This window comes from Lagenorhynchus albirostris, chromosome 14 (assembly GCF_949774975.1).
Source record: "Lagenorhynchus albirostris chromosome 14, mLagAlb1.1, whole genome shotgun sequence".
Classification (NCBI taxonomy): domain Eukaryota; kingdom Metazoa; phylum Chordata; class Mammalia; order Artiodactyla; family Delphinidae; genus Lagenorhynchus; species Lagenorhynchus albirostris.
The window spans coordinates 58,842,163-58,862,216 of record NC_083108.1 but is presented as its reverse complement, the minus strand read 5'-3'; the positions used below and the strand labels follow the sequence as shown (position 1 = coordinate 58,862,216).

Here is a 20,054-nt window from a genome sequence, read left to right as displayed (position 1 = left end):
GCATGGCAACAATTCTCATCCTTTAATTTTCAGATGAGCTCATCTTTTGGTAAGCAACTCACTTTATGGGAATATGTTTACTATTTATGTAAGCCTTAAATATTTTTTATTTTCTTATAGAAAAAAACATTAGTAAGCGTCCTAATTTTCTATCTCATTATGATGTTCTGTGTACATAATTGCTCATGTATATGCTTGTTCCAGAATGGTTTTAGGAGTGTCTCATCAATTATGATTTTTACTTACAATTTATTTTTAGATTTAGCAGAGATAAACAATTTAACTTAAAATTTTGGCACTATTGCATTCCATTGTGTTCATTCCTTTCATAGAGATGTAGATATTCTTTAAGATGGAATTTGTGTTTGTTTTCTTCCACCTGTTTACCAACTACAGTGCTGTTCTTTACATATATTCTACATGTGTTTTAAAATATATCTCAAGTTGTTGAGTTCCTGATAAATATCTCTCTTGACATTTACACTCTGAATTCATTCAGTAAATGTGAAAACAGTGCATACTGTATGCCAGGTTCTAGATTAAATGCTGGAGCCTTACTGAGATGAGTAAGAATCCGTCATCAAATTAACAGTTTAACGAATGCAGCCGACATACTAACAGTAAATTATACCAGGGAGGGTTGGGACCGGCTTTGGACAGTTGGTGGCATTTGAGTTGGGTTTGATGGGGAGGGGGGGGAGGAGGGGGCTCGGGAGGGGAAAGGACAGGTGTAGAGGTTTGGGGAGCTCAGGACAGCGGCCCGTTTGGCCAACAGTGAGTTTACTGGGCCTACGGTTTAGAAGAATGAGACTTAAATAAGGTGGTTGAGGGCCAGATTGTAAAAATTTATACTGTGCCAAGTTGGAGAGTTTGCTTTGTTTGTGATTTAGAACAGAAACACAGCAGTGTGGGTTGACTTGAGGAAAAGATGGGTGACGGAAGGCTGGTTGGGAGATTCCTCTGACTGTTAGGAGTAGTTTGGGAGGAATGGAAGGGCCGGAGGGGTGTCAGAGCCACTGTGATGGGAGCTTCCATGAATTTGAGGATTCTTGTCTCTCCATCAGATATGGGAAAGTTGCAGTCTTTAATATTTTTAATATTACCTCTCCTCCACCCCAAACTCCTTTATTTTCACTTTTTTTTTTTTTTTTTTTGCGGTATGCGGGCCTCTCACCGCCATGGCCTCTCCCGCTACGGAGCACACGCTCCGGACGCACAGGCCCAGCAGCCATGGCTCACAGGCCCAGCCGCTCCACAGCATGTGGGATACTCCAGGACCGGGACACGAACCCGCGCCCCCTGCATCGGCAGGCGGACTCCCAACCACTGTGCCACCAGGGAAGCCCCTTTTTTTTCATTTTTAAGTTTACTTTTGTTTGAGTATATGTTTTTTGTTTGAGTATATGTTTTGTACATGGTTCAAAATACAGAACTCCTGTTAGCTACCTCTGTTGTCTATAAGGAAGTCTTTATAAAGTGAAAGTAGCTGGTCTTAATTAATTTGGGGGTTTTGTTTGCCTTGAAAGAGCTTCCCACCGCAAGATTCAACTTTTTTTTTGGCCACACCCCACAGCTTGCAGGATCTTAGTTCCCCAACCAGGGATCGAACCCGTGCCCCCCTGCAGTGGAAGCACGGAGCCCTAACCACTAGACTGTCAGGGAATGCCCTAAACATTTTTTTAAATGTTGTCTTTTAGTGCTTTTTTTTTTTTAAAGATGAGCATTTTTTTTTTAATGAACTAAGTATTCATATCCTTTGCCATTTAAAAAAATTTGTTTTTAATTTTTGGCTGAGTTAGGTCTTTGTTGTTGCGCACGGACTTTCTCTAGTTGTGATGAGCAAGGGCTACTCTTCGTTGCGGTGCTCGGACTTCTCATTGTGGTGGCTTCCCTTGTTGTGGAGCACGGTCTCTAGGCACGTGGGCTTCAGTAGTTGTGGCAAGCAGGCTCAGTAGTTGTGGCATACGGGCTTAGTTGCTCCATGACATGTGGGATCTTTCCGGACCAGGGCTCGAACCCGTGTCCCCTGCATTGGCAGGCGGATTCTTAACCACTGCGCCACCAGGGAAGGCCTGTCTTTTAGTGCTTTTGATCTTAAAAAAGAAAACAACATTTGGAACTTTTTTTTTTTTTTTTTTTGCGGTACTCAGGCCTCTCACTGTTGTGGCCTCTCCCGTTGCAGAGCACAGGCTCCAGACACGCAGGCTCAGCAGCCATGGCTCACGGGCCCAGCCGCTCCGTGGCACATGGGATGTTCCCGGACCGAGGCACGAACTCGTGTCCCCTGCATCGGCAGGCAGACTCTCAACCACTGTGCCACCAAGGAAGCCCAACATTTGGAACTTTGATTCACCTTGAATTTATGTAGAGAGAGCAGTATAGGAATCTTACCCTTTTTTTCTCACGTAACCTGCTGACTTTCCTACCATTACCTATGGAACAGTTGATCTTTTTGAAATGCCATATCTGTCACGTTTAAATTTGCCGTATGTACTTGGGTCTTTTCACATTTTTTTTTTTTTAAATCTGTTGGTTTCCTTTAGCATTCAGTGACCCTTTATCATCTTAGTTAAGTCTAACTGTAAACCTTCCACTGGCTGGCTGCATTTAGATTAGGACCCAGTCGTTACGGCTTGTCCTGGAGGTTCTGAACTAGCAGAGTTTGAAGATGATGCCATGTTATAGTCGATGTGAGTTCAGGTGAACAGATCCGGTCCTCACAGGAAGTATTGCAGGCTCTGAGGACAGAATCTGGGATGGGGTCGACCTCGCCATGACTGTGAAAAGGATCGCAGGCTGCAGAGCATTTTTTAAGCACTCATGATGTGATGCGAGGTGAAGAGTCCAGAGATTTCCTGAGGACTCCCCCGCCCGGCAAGGATCTGGTTCTGGGGAGGATGCTTCAGCTCACCTTTCTGTTATTTCCACAGAACCAACTGTGAGAGCAGAGCTGATGGAGCAGGTGCCTCACATCGCCTTGTTTTGTCAAGAAAACCGGCCTGCGATCCCGTACGCTTTTTCCAAGTACTTGCTACCCATTGTGGTTAGATATCTCGCAGATCAGAATAACCAGGTAGGAGGGCCCTGCCCACGTTCTTACAGAAATGGGTGTAGTCTGGGGCACTCCCGGCGGCCTCCTGGGTGGTCACATTGGGATGTTCCTTCCTCTTTGACTTTGTTGTTCTGTTTTTCAAAATGAGGCTGTGGAGAGTCTGGGAGGTCACAGCAACAGACAGCACCTAGTGGCTGCTGCTCACCCGCTGCCCTCCCAGGCGGCCCTCAGAAAGGTTGGCGCTTGGAGACCTCTTTTCCAAGAATGGCTTTTCTGTTCCACTTCATCTGTTACAGCACAACCTACCAAGTTCTGTCTTTGCAGAATAACCACAGATTTTTATTGGCAAGGTTTTGCCAGTTGTGAACCCCCTCTAGTTGGGTGAGGAATCCTCAGATTTGTGAAATTCAGGTGTTAAGTTTTGTTACACTGTGTGTGTACTTGGTTTACGTGTCTGTTTTTTCCTAGGTCAGGAAAACGAGTCAGGCGGCCTTGCTGGCCCTGCTGGAGCAGGAGTTAATTGAGCGGTTTGATGTGGAGACCAAAGTGTGCCCCGTCCTCGTGGAGCTGACCGCCCCCGACAGCAATGACGACGTGAAGACAGAAGCTGTGGCTGTAAGCAGAGCTCAGCAAGAATTAGTCACTGGCTTGACCGATAGGAGGCGCTTGTTAAATATGACGCTGCATTACATGTTGTAGGGTTGACACATACTGGGTCTCAGAGTAGCCACAAATCATTACATTTGAAATGTAATGCTGGTCTAGAAAGGGACATAGGCTTCCAAGGGAAAAGGTGTCTTTTCTTGGGGCCCCATGCTGTGCAGAAGCACTTGGGAATTCGATGGCTCTATCACTGGGCTCTGAGAAAGCAAGATACACAGCAAGAAAATAATAAGTTAACTGTAAATTCATTATCAAAATGGAAAAATAAGATGGCAAAAATAACCAGTGGAATTTTAAAAACCCTGTATTGAATATAGAAACATTTGAGCTCCTTGAATTGCTGTCGAGCACTTTTCTAGGCACCATGTAAGCATAGTAGGAAAAAGAGGGATGCTGCTTGGCTACTGTACTTGACAGTGTGGTCTTTGCAGGAAGGAATATATGATATAAATTATGATTAGTAGAAAAATACACAGATTAAGTCATTATGCACATAATAAAGTCAAGTATTATGGTGAGTTCTCTGGTGTTTTGGACATGGTTAGCATATATTTTGATTATTTGAGAGCCATCATAAATAGGGTATGAATTACATATAGTAATATCTGTTATAATTCACATCTATGGTTCCTCAGTTCAGAAAGTAAGAATTCTTATAATAAAATAGAAAAGTGATAAATCCATCTGAAAATTTATTCAGATCTATTTGGATAGTGAGAGTTTGCTATTTAAACCTAATATAGTTGCATTTTTGTTGCTATGAAAAAAGTTACACTAAAAATAATTTTATAGTGCTTCTGGATCGTTCGTAGGATGAATTAGATTTTCTCTCTAGTTCCTTTCCGTTGGAAATTCCATTATTTTATTTTTAGATACTCAGGTATCAGTTAATAAATTTAGATATTTTTCAGTAATACCATTTTTATTGAAGTGAAGTTCACATAATATAAAATTAACCATTTTAAAGTTTACAATTAAGTAACATTTAGTACATTCATAATGTTGTACAAAGCACTACCTCTGTCAAGTTCCAAAACTTGATTTTTTTTTTTAAATTTCACAAGCTTCTCTAAAAAGGAAATCAGTTTTGGCATAAATGTTGGTTTATATTGAGCAGAGTTTAACTTGCTTTTTTATAACTTTTGACAGGTTTTAAGAATAGTAAAACATTATAATTATAATAAAAGGCTATATCCAGCGCTAGTGTGAAACCTGTGATTCTCTCACAATTGGTCGTGTTTAACTTTGTTATGTTTGGCATTCCCTCCCTTCCCAGTTGTTTGTTTTGGGAATAATTCATTCTAAGCAATTTAATTATGCTAGATCAGTGATACTGTGTATCTTTGGATCGTTAACTCAGGCTTGGAGATGCCTAGAAACAGTCTGGAGTCAAGAAACAACACTGCTTTGGGGATTGGGGGATGTCAGTGTCACCTGCCACTCTGAGGAGGCCAGGGCTCTGATAGGGATGGTGCCAGCCTAACAATGCATGGGCAGATCTCCGTTTATGTAGGTCTTTTCTTCATTTCATCAATGTTTGGTTGTTTTCAGTAGACAGAGCATGTGTGTGTTTTGTTAGATTTCATGTTTTTTTAACACTGTTGTGAATGATACTGTTTTTAAACATTTTCAGTTGTTCGTTGCTAATTTATAGAAGTACATTTGTTTTTTTTATTCTGTCATATGTCCTGCAAACTTCCTAAACTCACTTATTTGTTCCAATGGCTTCTTTGTAGATTCCTTGGGATTTGGTCTGTAGACAGTCATGCATTTATGAATAGAGTTTTCTTTTCTTTCCAACCAGATGCCTTTGCTTCTTGTCATATTTGCATGGGCCAGGAGTAGATGTAATGGATAAATGACGACAGTCAGATTTCTTTATATTCTAACTGCGTGGGGGCAGATATTTAAATGCGTTGGGCTGGTTTTCAAAAGGTTCATCCTCACTTTGCCCAAAACTGTGTTATCTGAATCATGTGTGACACATATCAGATCTGTGTCCTTGTCTCCCTTGGAACCCAGGCTTTGCAGAGTAAGGACGTGGTCCCCACATGCATGAGTTTCAGAGAAAACGGTACTTTGCAAGATGAGGACTGCTTCTGTATAGTCCTTTCTTAGCAATGCAGATACACTAAATCCAGATCCTTCTTGTGGATAATCTTATGAAAACTCACCATTTATTCTCTTATCGGGAAAATGTGTAGGTTGTTTTTTTTAATCTTAAATTTATTAGGCAAAATGATTGATAAGATTGAAACTTTAGGTAAAAATGCAATTTTTAGGATTTTCTCAGGGTTTATTGTACCTTTAATAATTATCAGTTGATTTTAATGGTAGTAGTTAACATCTGTTTTTCTGTCTTCAACTTGGATAAATAAGATGAATTTTTTGTGACGTATGTAGTATAATTATGTCATATTTTATACTCCCTTAAATTATATACTTTTAATAAATTAGCGAACTGGAAGAGTCTTAGTTTGAAGATATATTCAGTGTGGTTTTGTTCTTATTCATTTTAGATAATGTGCAAAATGGCTCCCATGGTTGGGAAGGACATCACAGAGCGTCTTATCCTCCCTAGGTTTTGTGAGATGTGCTGTGATTGCAGAATGTTTCATGTTCGAAAGGTATTTTTGTTGTTGTTGTTTAAGAATACATGGTTCTAGTGGTTACCATATTGATCTGTGAAACTGAAAAGATTATTTTTAAAGAACGCTGTAATATTTTGAAATGTCAGTGATGCTTTTGTTGTCAGGTCTGTGCTGCCAATTTTGGAGATATTTGCAGCGTAGTTGGCCAGCAAGCTACTGAGGAAATGTTGGTAAGTACTGCAGAAATTAACTATGGAGACTGGACTCGCCCGGTGGTCCAGTGTAAGACTCCACGCTTCCAGCGCCAGGGGCGCGGGTTTGATCCTTGGTCAGGGAAGTTCTGCATGCTGAGCAGTGCGGCCAAAAAAAAAAAACAACAACAACAACTAAGGAGAAAGCAGTGGCATTGCAAAGTAGCACGTGAAGTTTGAAATACATATAGTTACCCCCAAAGTGTATTAATATTGGCTTGGCCAAAAAGTTCGTTCGGGGTTTCTGTACTATTACAGAAAAACCTGAATGAACTTTTTGCCAACCTAATACAATTCCATGGATGTAAACCAGAAAGATAATATGACTTTAAGAGTTTAAATTTCTGTAATCTGGGCACTTGAATTGTATTTGTTAGGGACGGTTTGTTAAAAATGCAGATGTGTTAAGAACCATTGATCCCTTTTTAACTCCCATTTCTATAAAATCAATTCTTATTTATTCAAATGAATCTTTAATTTTATTGCAACCCTCAAGTATTTTAATGACAAATTAAATTTACAGCAGGTGATTTTTAAATGGTTAGTTCCTGGGATAAAAAATGCTTAATGTACAAGTTAATGTACTTGAAGAGTTTCTGAAACCATCTGTTATGCGGAATAGTTGACTTTAAGTACAAGCTCTTGGATAACGTTTAAGCTGTACGTGTTCGGAGCGTTTTTGATTTTCCGTAGTCAGTAGTGGAATGAATTGGGTGTGATTTATTTAAAACTGCTAAGTATTAATATTAAATGGGTCTTCTAAATTTCATTAAGAAGATCTAATGTTTTAAATGCTGTGAAAGCAGAAAATGAAATAAAAGTAACTCCTGAAGCCTGCTGTGTGTCTGCCTAACGAAACACCATCCTCCTCGCACAGCTGCCCAGGTTTTTCCAGCTTTGTTCCGATAACGTGTGGGGAGTCCGCAAGGCCTGTGCTGAGTGCTTCATGGCGGTTTCTTGTGCAACATGTCAAGAAATTCGACGGACTAAATTATCAGCACTATTTATTAATTTGATCAGTGATCCTTCACGTTGGGTAAGGTTTTGTTTAATTATCATTTTTGTAAAAGAATGCATTTTACAGAAGATGTGATTTTGATTTCATAATTTAAGAAATAATTTATCATCTAAGGTATGTTATTGCTAATTTAAGGTATGTTATTTAAGGTATGTTATAATTTAAGGTATGTTATTGCTATCATTTAAGGTATGTTATTGCTAATACTTTTAGGAGTAGACAGTAGACTACTATATTAACTTTTTTTTTTTAACTGGATGAAATTTCTGTTCCATGCAAATGTTTTATAGGGTCTCATATTCACATTCTCATGGTTTAAATATTCAAGCCAAGATAAAAAATTTAAAAGTAAAAAGGAGAAAATAATTGATGGGGAACTGTAAATCCTAGCTGGAGAAGGATTTATGTTTTATTCCTGTCCTTTTATTCTTCTTAGGTTCGGCAAGCAGCTTTTCAGTCTCTGGGACCTTTCATATCTACCTTTGCTAATCCATCTAGCTCAGGCCAGTATTTTAAAGAAGAAAACAAAAGTTCAGAAGATACATCAGTAGAAGACAAAACTAGGTATGATTTTTTAAAACTTTGCTTTCCAGTTTTACTGCTTGTGAGCATTTTTTTCATTTTCACTATCTTTATAATGTTCTTTTTGGAGAGTTTACTATTTCTCTTGATTACAAAAATTGGTAAATATTTTAATAGAGTTTTATTTTAAATACATTTGTTAAACATCTCTTTGGTTAATTACATATTTAAATGAGAAGATGAAGGCACACGTAACATAGTTAGCTTGGTGCTGGGCATATAGAAAGCTGTAGTGATAGATTTGATAATAATGTTTGCGTAAGTTTATTTAATAAGTAATTTACCTAGTAAACCATCTGTTAACATTTAGAATATACAAAATAATGGTTATACAATTTAAAGGGTTTGGTTTTATAAGGAGTAAAACCTAATTTAGGAATATGTGTTACTACGTAGTCAGTTTCTTACTGTTATTTTTCTTTTTAGTTAATTTTGTGAATCTTGGATTCTCTGTCTACAGAATAATGATTGTAATCTCTCAATTGAGGGGGAAAGTATTTTAATGATTAGCACCAAATTAGTGCACTTACTAACTAGAATATCAACTTTTAAGAGCATTTAATAAGGCAACCAGATGTTCAAATAAAGCTTAAAGAGGACATCTCTGATTTTTATTTTTAATTTTTTTTGCATTAAAAAATTTTACTTGAGTTTTAGTTTTTAAAATTTATTTTAGTAGGGCTTCCCTGGTGGCGCAGTGGTTGAGAGTCCGCCAACACGGATTCGTGCCCCAGTCCGGGAAGATCCCACATGCCGTGGAGCTGCTGGGCCCGTGAGCCATGGCCGCTGAGCCTGCGCGTCCGGAGCCTGTGCTCCGCAACGGGAGAGGCCACAACAGTGAGAGGCCCACGTACTGCAAAAAAAAAAAAATTATTTTAGTATATCCTTAGGGGAAAAACGGTTCAGACCTAAGTTAGTGCATGGGAAATAATGCACAGATTTTGACAGGTGTGCACTTGAGCTCAGTTAGTGCCTGTTTCTGAAACAGCCCTGCCTGTAATGCCTGAGTTACCAGAGTGCCTTGTCCTCCCTTGTCATGATGCTAATGGACATTTTCTTCTGTAGGTCTTGATACTGTGATATTTGTTTTCTTGGTGTTTTGATTTGGCAGTTCTTCCTTTCTTTGCTGCCTTGTTTTACCTTTTTGCCCATTCTCCTACCGTCCTGCTGAATAGCCAAACAAACCTGAGGTACTGTATTTTGTAAAGGAAGAAAAATCACTCTAAACCTGTCTTCCTAGCAAGAAAAGTCTGTCAGTTCTTTTTTTTTTTTTGCGGTATGCAGGCCTCTCACTGTTGTGGCGTCTCCCGTTGCAGAGCACAGGCTCCGGACGTGCAGGCACAGTGGCCACGGCCCTCGGGCCCAGCCGCTCCGCGGCATGTGGGATCTTCCTGGACTGGGGCACGAACCTGTGTCTCCTGCATCGGCAGGCGGACTCTCAACCACTGCGCCACCAGGGAAGCCCATGTCCGTTCTTTTGAAAACAGCTGCTGCAGGGAATGTGACAGAGTGATGAAGTGGGGAGGGGAGAGGTGCTATCGGCTCTTCAGTTTTAAAGTCAGCGACCTTTTCCCTAATGGTACTAATTGTACGAAGACTGTTGCATAGCTTTTATTTATTTTTGTATCTGGAGAGAGTCTAGGAAGTGAAAATATAAATTTACAGAGAATTATTAGGACGGGGTCAGCAAACTTCCTGTAAAAGACCACGCAGTAAATATATTCGATCTCCGTCAGAACTCCTGCAGTGTGGGAGCAGCCGTAGACAGTCCATGATGTATGGGCTCAGCTGTGTTCCAGTAAAACTTTATTGACAAAGACAGTTGGTGTGGCTACCATGGCCGGTAGTTTTGCTAACTGCCGGTATAGGACATTATTGGAAGAGCTATTTAAAGGCAGTTAGTTATCTTTTAGCTACAAACTTTAACTCCTCTTCCATTGTTATGAGGTCTGTCTTAGTGTCAAGTCAATACTATTTGTAGCATTGGATTCTCAGTATATTATTAGACTTTATTGAATTGTGTTAATGATGTAAGGGAGGGAGGAGACAGTTCCTGGCTGAGAAAGGAGTTCTGTTAAATATTGTAAAAGCTGTTGTGTAGTCCTAGGTATTATTAATCTCAGAGCCATTAGCTAATTTGCCCTCTCTTAAATACTGCACTGGCTTTTGTTTTGAGCTGTCTTAAATCTAGTTTCATTATCTAAGGTTGACTGATTGGTTAATTATGCAAAAATTAATTGAGCACCTACTATGAACCAGTGACTGTAGACAGATGAACCAGGGCTTGGTTCCCGTTCTCGAGGTCCTCTCAGTTTCCTAGAATTCAGATTTCTCAAACGAATATCTCACAAAATAAGCAAGTTTTTGGCAATATATTTCTGCTACTGTTTATTTCTTTTGTAGTGTTGCATCTGATCCTGGAAACATTTAATATCACTTAATACTCTTTGAAGCATTTATTGATTATAAACCTCTGACTTTATAAAATACCAGGTTTATCTCTCACTCACCCTGGATCAGGCAGTTCATACTTCTTTGAAGGTGTTAATAAAAGCTGTGCTTCCAGAAACAGAGTTAAGCATTCAGATTTGCACTTTTAAGTTATGTGAAATGAGCAGCCTCTTTTCTGTTTAGTTAAACCAGCTATTACACCGCTCTCCGAATACATTGCCTTCTTTGGGTTCTCCCTCTTTCTGTCTGGGACGCCATCCTGTTTCATCCACACCTCATTTAACAGAGAGAATGTCTGGACAAACTACCTCCAAGAATCTTGGAGGAAATTCAGAGCTTTTGCATCCTGGCTGTTCATAGCACTGGTGCACGAGCACTGATCTTGGTTGTGTATTTTGCACAGATTCATCCAGTGGGCTGCAGGTCCCCCCGCGTAGCAGCCTGGTTGTTATCTGTGTGTGTTCTGACACCTTCACCAGGCCTGGCACATGCTCGGCACACGATAAATGTCCATTGAATGAGTTATTGTTAGAAAATAATAGATTTTATCTCAAAAGCCTTAAGTAACTGCACTGCTCTTGCTAGTTTTTGTCAGTTTAGCTTAAAGCTAACTATGTGTAAGTAAAATTGTTACTGGTACAAATCTGGAAGTATTTCACTGATGTTGAGACTCCATTATGAAGTCACAGCACCTGGAGGCTGTGTCTGCTCTCATCTCAGGATGCAGTGTCTGGGACCAGATGTTCCCAGGGCACTTTCCTAGGCCACAGTCTTGAGCCACCAGGTCTCTGAAGATACTGACTCTCAGCTTACGTAGGCACCGAGGAGGTGTAGGTTCTCTTGGAGATGCGTTTCTGGCTGACGCTCTGCCGCACTTGTTCCCTACACCTGCGAGGAACTGGGCTACTCCGCTCCTCATGCGAGCCCTCAGTCTCCGTTCTCCTCAGGATAGCGTTTGCTTGTATGATAGCGTTTGCCAGACCGACCGTTAGGAATGTCAGAATTCACTTGATTGTGCACTGACTGTTACCCAGCTCCAGGAAAAAATGTATTTAGAGAATTTATATTTTTGACGGTTTATTTTGAAGCAGACGGTTTATTTGTACAGAATTTAATACTTCCCAGAATTTCATATGAGGGAAAATGTTTTTGTCTCTTTAAAACCGTACGAGGAGTTTGAACTTGGGACAAACTAATAATTTTTCATAAGGCAAATAGAATGACTTGGCCGGTGATTCTCTTTGTTTTTCCTGCTGAGAATATTAAAATTTAATTTTAATGCTAAGATGAGATTGTGATCCAGGAACTTCAGGCCCTTGGAATAGTTTTCCATACTAAATGGCCTTTTAATTGGGTTCTTTTTGTGAATTTTAAGTGGAAGTTTCTTAAATTCATCAGATAACAAGTGAAGTCTTAAGTTTCAGCCATTTGCTCCCCACTACCGCCAAACAATGTCGTGTTACTATAATTCTTATTTTTTTTTAATTTTAAAATATTTATTTATTTATTTTTGGCTGTGTTGGGTCTTCATTGCTGCGCGTGAGCTTTCTCTAGTTGCAACGAGCAGGGGCTACTCTTCGTTGTGGTGTGTGGGCTTCTCATTGCAGTGGCTTCTCTTGATGCGGAGCGCAGGCTCTAGGCACGCGGGCTCAGTAGTTGTGGCTCGCGGGCTCGAGAGCGCAGGCTCAGCAGTTGTAGCGCACGGGCTTAGTTGGTCCGTGGCATGTGGCATCTTCCCAGACCAGGGCTCGAACCCGTGTCCCCTGCACTGGCAGGCAGATTCTTAACCACTGTGCCACCAGGGAAGTCCCTACTATAATTTTAAAATTACAGTTTGCATGATATCAGAAAAACTGTAAAAATAGCCAAAGAATCCCATAAACACTTCTTCCAGATTCTCCAAATGTTAACATTTTACCATACTTGCTTTATTATTATTTTTTTCTGAATTCTTTGAGATAAGTTTTAGACATGATATTCTTTTTACCTTCCTTCAATATTTCACTCCTCAAAACACAGATACTAATACATAACCAGACTCTTAATTACCAAAATTAAGAAATTAACATAGATATAATACTGTCATCTAGAGATTTTATTCAAATTTTACCCATTATCCCACTCGTTTTTTAAAACAAAAGAAAATATATCTTTAATAAAGGCATGATTGGAAAATATCAGGTAATTCATACACATATAGAAGACACTTGTTTTGCATAAGAGCACTTGCTTCGGGACTGTTTTGGAGGGAAAGGATGCTACAGACATCGAGGCCAGTCCCTCATTTTATGAATAAGGAGCAAATGTGGAATCTGCAGCGCCAGTGCTGGGTGAGACTCGAGTTCTCGCAGTTTATGTGTGCATGTTATGTATTTTATGATTATAAGCATGGTGGAGAAACACCAGAATTTTAAATGCTATCACTGTGTGGTATGTTTTCAGATGAGGTATTAAATATTTTTATCTGTATCTAAAAAATATATTTTTTAAATAATCACGTGTTTTTAAAAAAATTCGTTTCTGAAAACAGTGTGAACTTTACTATGAGATAAAGTGCAATCAGGGAAGTTGGTGATCTCCTGAGAGCACGTATGGTGGCTCTGTAACTGGGATATCATGTCGGTGGTAACGTCACCTCCAGGGCAGAGGCCGGGTGAGCCTCCTGTTTAGTGTCTTTCATTGTGTATATTTAAGGGCCCATGTTTCAGGGGAGCACCCCACCCTCACCTGACAAATTTACCTGCATATCCATCCTCAGTTCCCTTTCATGTTTCTTAGAAAGAGCTGTCTCTTCACCCATTTAATCTGTCCACCTGTGTTCTCGAGCCCCTAGTCTTCCTTCTCAGAAAGACATTGCTTTATCAGTGATTCCATCAGTCTCCTGTGTTTTCAGTTCTTCACCTCTTCTGACCTTTTTCTCTGAGCCTGAAGAATGCTCGTCTGAAGCATCCTCTTGTACAGGAGGAATGCCGTGCTCTTTGTCACTCTGCACGACTGTCATGACACATATGCAGGCCAGTCCTTCTGAGGTGCCCTCCAGTCTGTCTGGGCTCTTGACCAGTTTCCCAGGGACGTCACCACCTGGAATTCCATGTAGATCCCGACTCAGCCCATCCGGACTGAAACCCCCTCCTCAAGCTGCCCTGGTGTTTTTCACTTGCAGTCGGTGCCACCAGCACCTGTTCAGTCGCTCGGGCCAGAAATCTGGAAATCTTCACAGGTTCCTCCCTTTGCTTCTCATGCCCCGCGAGCGGGAAGTGAGCAGTCGTGTTGGCGTTGGCGTCATTTGAGTGTGTTGCCATCTTCTGTAGCCCCGACACGCTGCCCTGTTCAGGAGGGCATCCCTGCCTCTCCTCACCTGCTCTGCTGCACTCCCTGCCGCCTGGCGCATCTCCAGCGCGCTTCCTGTCCTGCTTCCGGGTGGCCTTTCTGAAAGAACGCATCTCAAAATGTAACTCTCTTCACCCCTGCCTTGTCTCCTGTACCCTAGGGTACGTTCCGGAGGTGTTTAGTGTGGGGCGCAGTGGCTCCGCCGACTTTGCACTTTTCCATCGGTTCCCTCTCTGAGCCGTCGTAAACTCATCGCCGTTTCCTGAAGGTGTGGCACCTCTCCTGTCACCCCTGCCTTTGCATATGCTGCGGGTTTTCCCTTAGCCTCCTAAGCACGTGTTGGTTGCTCCACCCACGGCTCCTGTCATTCCCTGGAAAGCCTTTCCTTGCAGCTGGCGCATCTGCCTCCAAGCTCAGTGTCCTTGCTCCCTCCTTACCACTCTGCAGGAAGCATTTGCCTCTGATGCTAATCTCAGGAGCAGCAGCTGCCTCTCATTTACATAGGAACCCTCACCACCAGTGTCGCTCCCTGGCTCCTAGTAGGTGCTCAGCATGTGTTTGTTAAGGGTAATTGAGTCAGATAAACTCTGAGGGGCCGTTAGAGCCTCTGTGTAGGTGGTGGATGGCGGTGACCCATGGGCTGTGGTCCCGGGGCTTGTACCACCTACCTCTCTGTCAATTAAGTCATGGCTGCAGGGGGGAAAACTTTTGGGAGTAGAGCTGAAAGTGTGGAAGGAATAAAAATAGCTATTTACACTTAAGTGGACTTTAATGTATTTTGCAAGATAGTAAATAAGGATCTTTTCTAATGCTGTGTAGAGGTTTTTTTTTTCTGTGTAAGCAAGGAGGTTTTAATTCTCAGCTTTTTGATAGGTCATTGGAGCACAGTGGCAATACCATAATCCTAAAAATCAGATAATTTTCACTATGTATTTAGCTTAAAATGCATTGTGAGAATTTATCTTCTTACTATTTCTTTTTAGTTTTTTTTATTATTGAAATTAGCATGGTATTATAGAATCCCGGGGTTCTTAAACGTTACCTTCTCCAACTATTACATAATACTTTAATATCTAGTCTTAACAGATGTTTACATCTCTGAGCACAGAACAACTGATGGAAAAAGAAGCATTATCAGTAATATAAATAAACTACTGAATTTGTATGGATAATTTGTAATTTTTAATACTTGTCTAAAGGCTTTATGTAGTATCTTTCATTGTTTTTTTCAGTAATTATTTTTATACTTTCACTTTCTTTTTCCCAAATAACACAATAAAAGGACCAGAGATGAAGAAGTCCCAGAGGATGCACAGATCAGGCTAGAGGATGTTCCTACAGACCCCACTGTTTTTAATTCCAGTGTCAAACTGGAAGGTGCGCTGGACCCGGACATCGGTGCTGAAAGCCCTAGGAAGCCTCCAGGGGACAGCTCATTACCTTGTCCTTTGTCCTCAGAGCCTCATCAGGAGGCAGCTAGTAATGAGGATGATAAAAAGCCTGGCACCTGCAGGTCTGCCTCTCAGTTGGAGGTGGGCGCCAGTGCGCAGGACTCAGCTCCCCTGGATCAGGAGTTGTACAACTCCTTCCACTTCTGGAGGACTCCTCTTCCTGAAATAGATCTAGATGTGGAGCTGGAGCAGGGCTCTGGGAACAAACTCGGCCCCGAGGGGCTGGAGGGAACGCCTGAAGCTACCGCCCCGGCTTCTGCAAACATCACCATGGCCACCAGAAAGGAGCTGGAAGAGATGATAGAAAATCTGGAGCCGCACATTGACGATCCCGACGTGAAAGGTATGGGAGTTGGTTCTTTATTCTGATAAAAAATGTTATTTTCTGACTTTTTCCCCCAGAAAAATTGCCATTTAAAAATCTATTTTGACCATTGTCATCATGTATTCTTGTCTGGATAAATGTGATTAGTCTGAATTTTAGGAAATAAATTTCAGATGAGGCCGTCACTGTGTTCCTAAGTGTAGCATGTACAGATGTGTTGGTTCACAAATCACTCTCTGACTTGTTCACACTCACTCACTGTTTTTACAATTTTAACCCTTGAGTCCTGCCTTAACTCTTCTGCTCTGGATCTCATAAACCTTTTTATAAACGGCAGATGCAGTGCTGTGTTTTACGGAAAGACTGTAGTCTGTTAGCAGTGGACAAAGATACGTATCTTCCTATGGAACGTGGTGTTTTAAGAGCTGTGGGCGTTTGCGAGGGTCCTGCTGGTGTCTTTGTTTCTCAGTTGGACCTTGTTCCATTGGGTTACACTTGTGTCACCTAGATTCTGCCATTGTGAACGGCAGCCTTGAAGGTTGTTGTGTGTGAAAATAACAAGTTACTCTCACTCAGTGGAATAGGAGTGTGGGAACGAAGTCCCAGGCCACCCCACTCTGCCTGCCGGGGCCAGGGGGTGGTTTACGGCCTGGGGGTAGGAACCTGATGCCAGCGACATCAGAGCTCCTACTGAGCACAGTAACCAGTGAAATCTGAAATGTTACCGTAAAACAAAAAACAATTTTGAAAAATCCCCAAACTGCAAGTCTTCAGATCCTTTATCACTTTGTGGATTTTTTTTTGTCCTTGTTCATTCTAGAAGCTAAAATTTCTAAACTGTCAGTTTGCTCAATGTTAGCAAAATACCTATTTTTAAAGCAGACAAAGCGAAACCTTCAGTGTCCTTCTAAAACACGCAAAACCTTGCTGTGTTTAAACTTGGAAAATTTCATCAGTGGAGGTGTTATTAGCAGTTATCTTTATTTGGCTTTAACGTATCATGATTTTTAAAGATTTCCTATGGTAATTTTATGCTTGGAGAAAAACTAAATGATTTGTTTGATTAAAGGCAAATTCATATCCTTGATGGTTGAAAGTTATTTTAATTTAACTGGCAGACAGTCACCTTTTCCAGAATGCTGTGAATAGTATCGGGCGCCGTGAGCCTCTTTTGAGTCTGTGTCTGCAATTTATCCTTGCCATTCGTGGACCAGTAGTTCATTCCTCCTCCTTATGAGTGTTTTCCGTAGAATGTCCTACTTTCTATCCCTCGCGGTGGATTATTTTCTCTGAAAACCTCACAGCTTCACTGCTCTCGCTAGTTCCTCATTGTGGCTCCTGCCCTTGATTTTTACCACCTTGAGCCCAGAATTCCGCATTTTATGACAACCTGGTGATGCAGCAAATACTGAGGCTTGGTTTTGTTTGACAAATTAGAATCTTCATCAGAATCTTGCCTTTGCCATCTCCCTTCCACCCCAGATGAGGAGGACGGAGACAGAATTACACCTCAGATGTGCACATCTTGGGGTGGTCAGCTCTTGATAAATGTTGTCTTTACAGGTTTCTGCTTTTTGTTGAAATAAATTTTATTATTTGTCAACTTAAGTTTTGTTCAGTTGATCAGACTTCAGTAACTCTCACGTCTTGTTTTTTTGTACGCTCCTTAGCTTTATGGAAGAAAGATTCCTAACTGGCCTTTGGCCCATTCTGGGAGCTCTCCCTGTACAGCCCTGCTAGTCGGTTCTCTGACACATAGTAGACACCTGCTAAATGTTAATGGAAATACTGAATAAGCTACTTTAAATTCTTTTTTTTAACAAATAAGCTGAAAGTAACATGCATAGTTTGCTTTTTTAAAAGCCCTACGTGGACACATATGAGTTTCAGGATATGACTTGGTGTTTCAGAAGGTGACTAACACTGTTTGACTTAAACTTTATGGGCTGCAATTGAGATTTTAGTAGTAATACTATATTATGATTTAATCAGTTCTCTTTCTAATTCAGCTCTTACACCTGTTACAGTTTAAATTTGTCCTGTTGTTCTTTCTGTCCATAATGTTGAAACTTCTGTAACATATTCATTGATAGACGGATTCATCCAGCATCACTTATCGAGCACCTATTCTGTGCCAGCTACTCTTCCAGGCAGTGAATATATACCAGCAGCAGACCAGACAGAAATCCCAGCCTCAGAGAGCACAGAGGGTGAGACACTTAGTGTGTAAACTGCCTGTGTCAGATGTTCTGCAGCAAAACATCGGTGGGCAGGGTTGGGGGCGGGAGGGCTTCGGCTGCAGAATTCCTGAGCATCTGAGGGCATGTTGAACCCGTGTTAATTGTAGTAACTATTTCTGACTTCTCATACTATTAGAAGGTGTTTTGGGTTTTTGAAGGGTGTACCTTAACTGTGGGTGCTTTTTCTTTTCTAATCTGTGGTTGTGAGCAGTCTGTCAGAGAATGTCTACCTGTTTGAAAGGCAGAATTAACCCCAAATTGGAAGCTAAGTTATGGCCAGGGACCCAACTAGTTACGTTGCGTGTGTGTATTCTTGACTGGGGGCAGGGGAACGTCAGGGTGAGGTGGACCCTCAGAGTCGAGTTTCTGCTTTCACGAGCCACTGGGTCCCTTGTTCTTTTCCATGCTGTTTGGTGGGAATGTCATGGGAAACAAGAGCAAGCGTTGGGTTTTTTTTTCCTCTAAGGCAGCCTTTGCTTCACAGTCTTACCGATTTAACTCTTACCTTCTTTGAAGCATTGATAGATTAATTTTTTTTTTCTTTGTGGGTCTCTAATCAAAAAACTTAAGTGTTTCCAGGAACTAGAATGAGATGTTCCTGTCAGAAAAAGAAGGCCCTTTCTCAGCTGTGGAACAGAAGTAGATCCTATGTGGAAGGACAGAAAGGGAGGTAGTAAAATGGGAAGAAGGTGAAAGAGAGCCCCTTTTCCAAACTCCCTGGCGTGTGGCATCACCAGGCTGATTCAGGATTGAGCCACGGCTGAATAGTGACCGGTGCCGGTTTGATTGGCTGTGGCCAGTTCACAGACTGCAGAGGGGAAGCTGGCCAGGCCAGCAAGTACAGAGCTCTCTCCAGTTTCGTTAGGGTCAGTGGAATAACTGGGTCCACTGGGCAGTTGTGGTCCGAAAAATCGTATTGTTCATTGATTGTAAGCAAGAAATTGTTAGGAACTTGTGACTAACCTCCAGGACGGTGTGCGAGAGTCGGAGATGGAAAAGGTGAGCTCAGCCAGACCAGCGCTTAAGGGGGGGCAGGAAATTCCAGGTTCCAGGCTGTCTCCGATTCTGAGTGCAAGTCACCAGGGACCGCGTGGGCTCTGACCCTGGGGTTTCCGCCCGCATCGTGAGGAAAACGCAGACGTGGTGAAGGCCTGTGCTTCAGTTTCCTTCCGCTGGTCGTGGTGAGCCATCCGCTGAGTCTCAGGCAAGCCTGGGTTCTCCGGGGCCACGGGCTTTCCGTGAGCGGGCATGAGGTCGTCCTCATGACCTCTGTACCAGTCTTTTGAAGGAGGTAACCTCAGTGTGACTCACTGAAACTTTTGTGAACGTACAAACCTAAAGGTACAGAATAACATAGACAAGGAGGAGGCTGTCGTTTACTCAGGTTGGTGGCCTGTGTGAGGCGTGTTCTGTGAAAGGCTTCCCAGGAACAGGTCGCGATGCATGAGGGAGCCCACCCTCACACCCCCCGCCTGCATCTACGGGGGCAAAAAGCATGTTCCAGGCCGTCAGCCTCCTTTAGTTCTGTTGTGATTTCATTGTGGAAATTTGGAGGATTCTAAAAGGGGAGCTGAAGTGAGTAAAGGATTAGATTAGTACAAATTGCAGCTGAAATCCCCAAAAGAATGAGGATGCTTTCCTTGAGTAACTTTTCATGATTAGACACCTTCAGTTTAATCTGTTCAGTTAGGTCATCATCCTGTATGTTTCTTGTGTCTCTCTTGCTGGGTACCTTGTATACTTTAGAATTTTATAAATGCTATAGCATAGTAATAGGTTATCTTAATAAAATACTGATTGCTTTTTAATAATCTTTAAGTAGAGTGGGAGCACACTTTCTAATCTTTGTACTAAATAAACTTGCAGGTAAACTTTATAAATTCCTATATTTTGAGCATCCAGGCGGATTGTTACTTGAAGTAATGCTACACAATTTCTTTTTGCTAAATTCCTCATTTATGTTGGGGGGAAGGAAGAATGCTTTAACTTCACTTTGAATGACTTTCATAAAGAAGATGTCACTCAAAACGTAGGCGATGCCATTTGCCACACTTCAGGGCTGCTGCTTGGTTATCTGCCGTTTTGGTTTCCTGCGAGCGA

General features: G+C 41.6%; 1 protein-coding gene across 7 annotated transcripts in view; it reads left to right on the top strand.

The window, feature by feature from the left end:
• The window catches only part of PPP4R1 (protein phosphatase 4 regulatory subunit 1), a 60,957-nt gene that overhangs the window by 19,981 nt on the left and 20,922 nt on the right, over positions 1 to 20,054 (top strand). For 4 of the 7 annotated variants that reach the window (XM_060121502.1, XM_060121501.1, XM_060121505.1 and 1 more), the window contains exons 5-12: positions 2,931 to 3,073; positions 3,521 to 3,667; positions 6,235 to 6,342; positions 6,471 to 6,536; positions 7,435 to 7,593; positions 8,012 to 8,139; positions 15,221 to 15,732; positions 17,808 to 17,924. In XM_060121502.1, the coding sequence (XP_059977485.1) occupies positions 2,931 to 3,073; positions 3,521 to 3,667; positions 6,235 to 6,342; positions 6,471 to 6,536; positions 7,435 to 7,593; positions 8,012 to 8,139; positions 15,221 to 15,732; positions 17,808 to 17,924 (1,380 nt within the window). Of the gene's footprint in view, positions 1 to 2,930; positions 3,074 to 3,520; positions 3,668 to 5,075; positions 5,225 to 6,234; positions 6,343 to 6,470; positions 6,537 to 7,434; positions 7,594 to 8,011; positions 8,140 to 15,220; positions 15,733 to 17,807; positions 17,925 to 20,054 lie in introns of those variants that run through there. The other 3 variants (XM_060121504.1, XM_060121503.1, XM_060121506.1) reach the window with 2 other exon arrangements.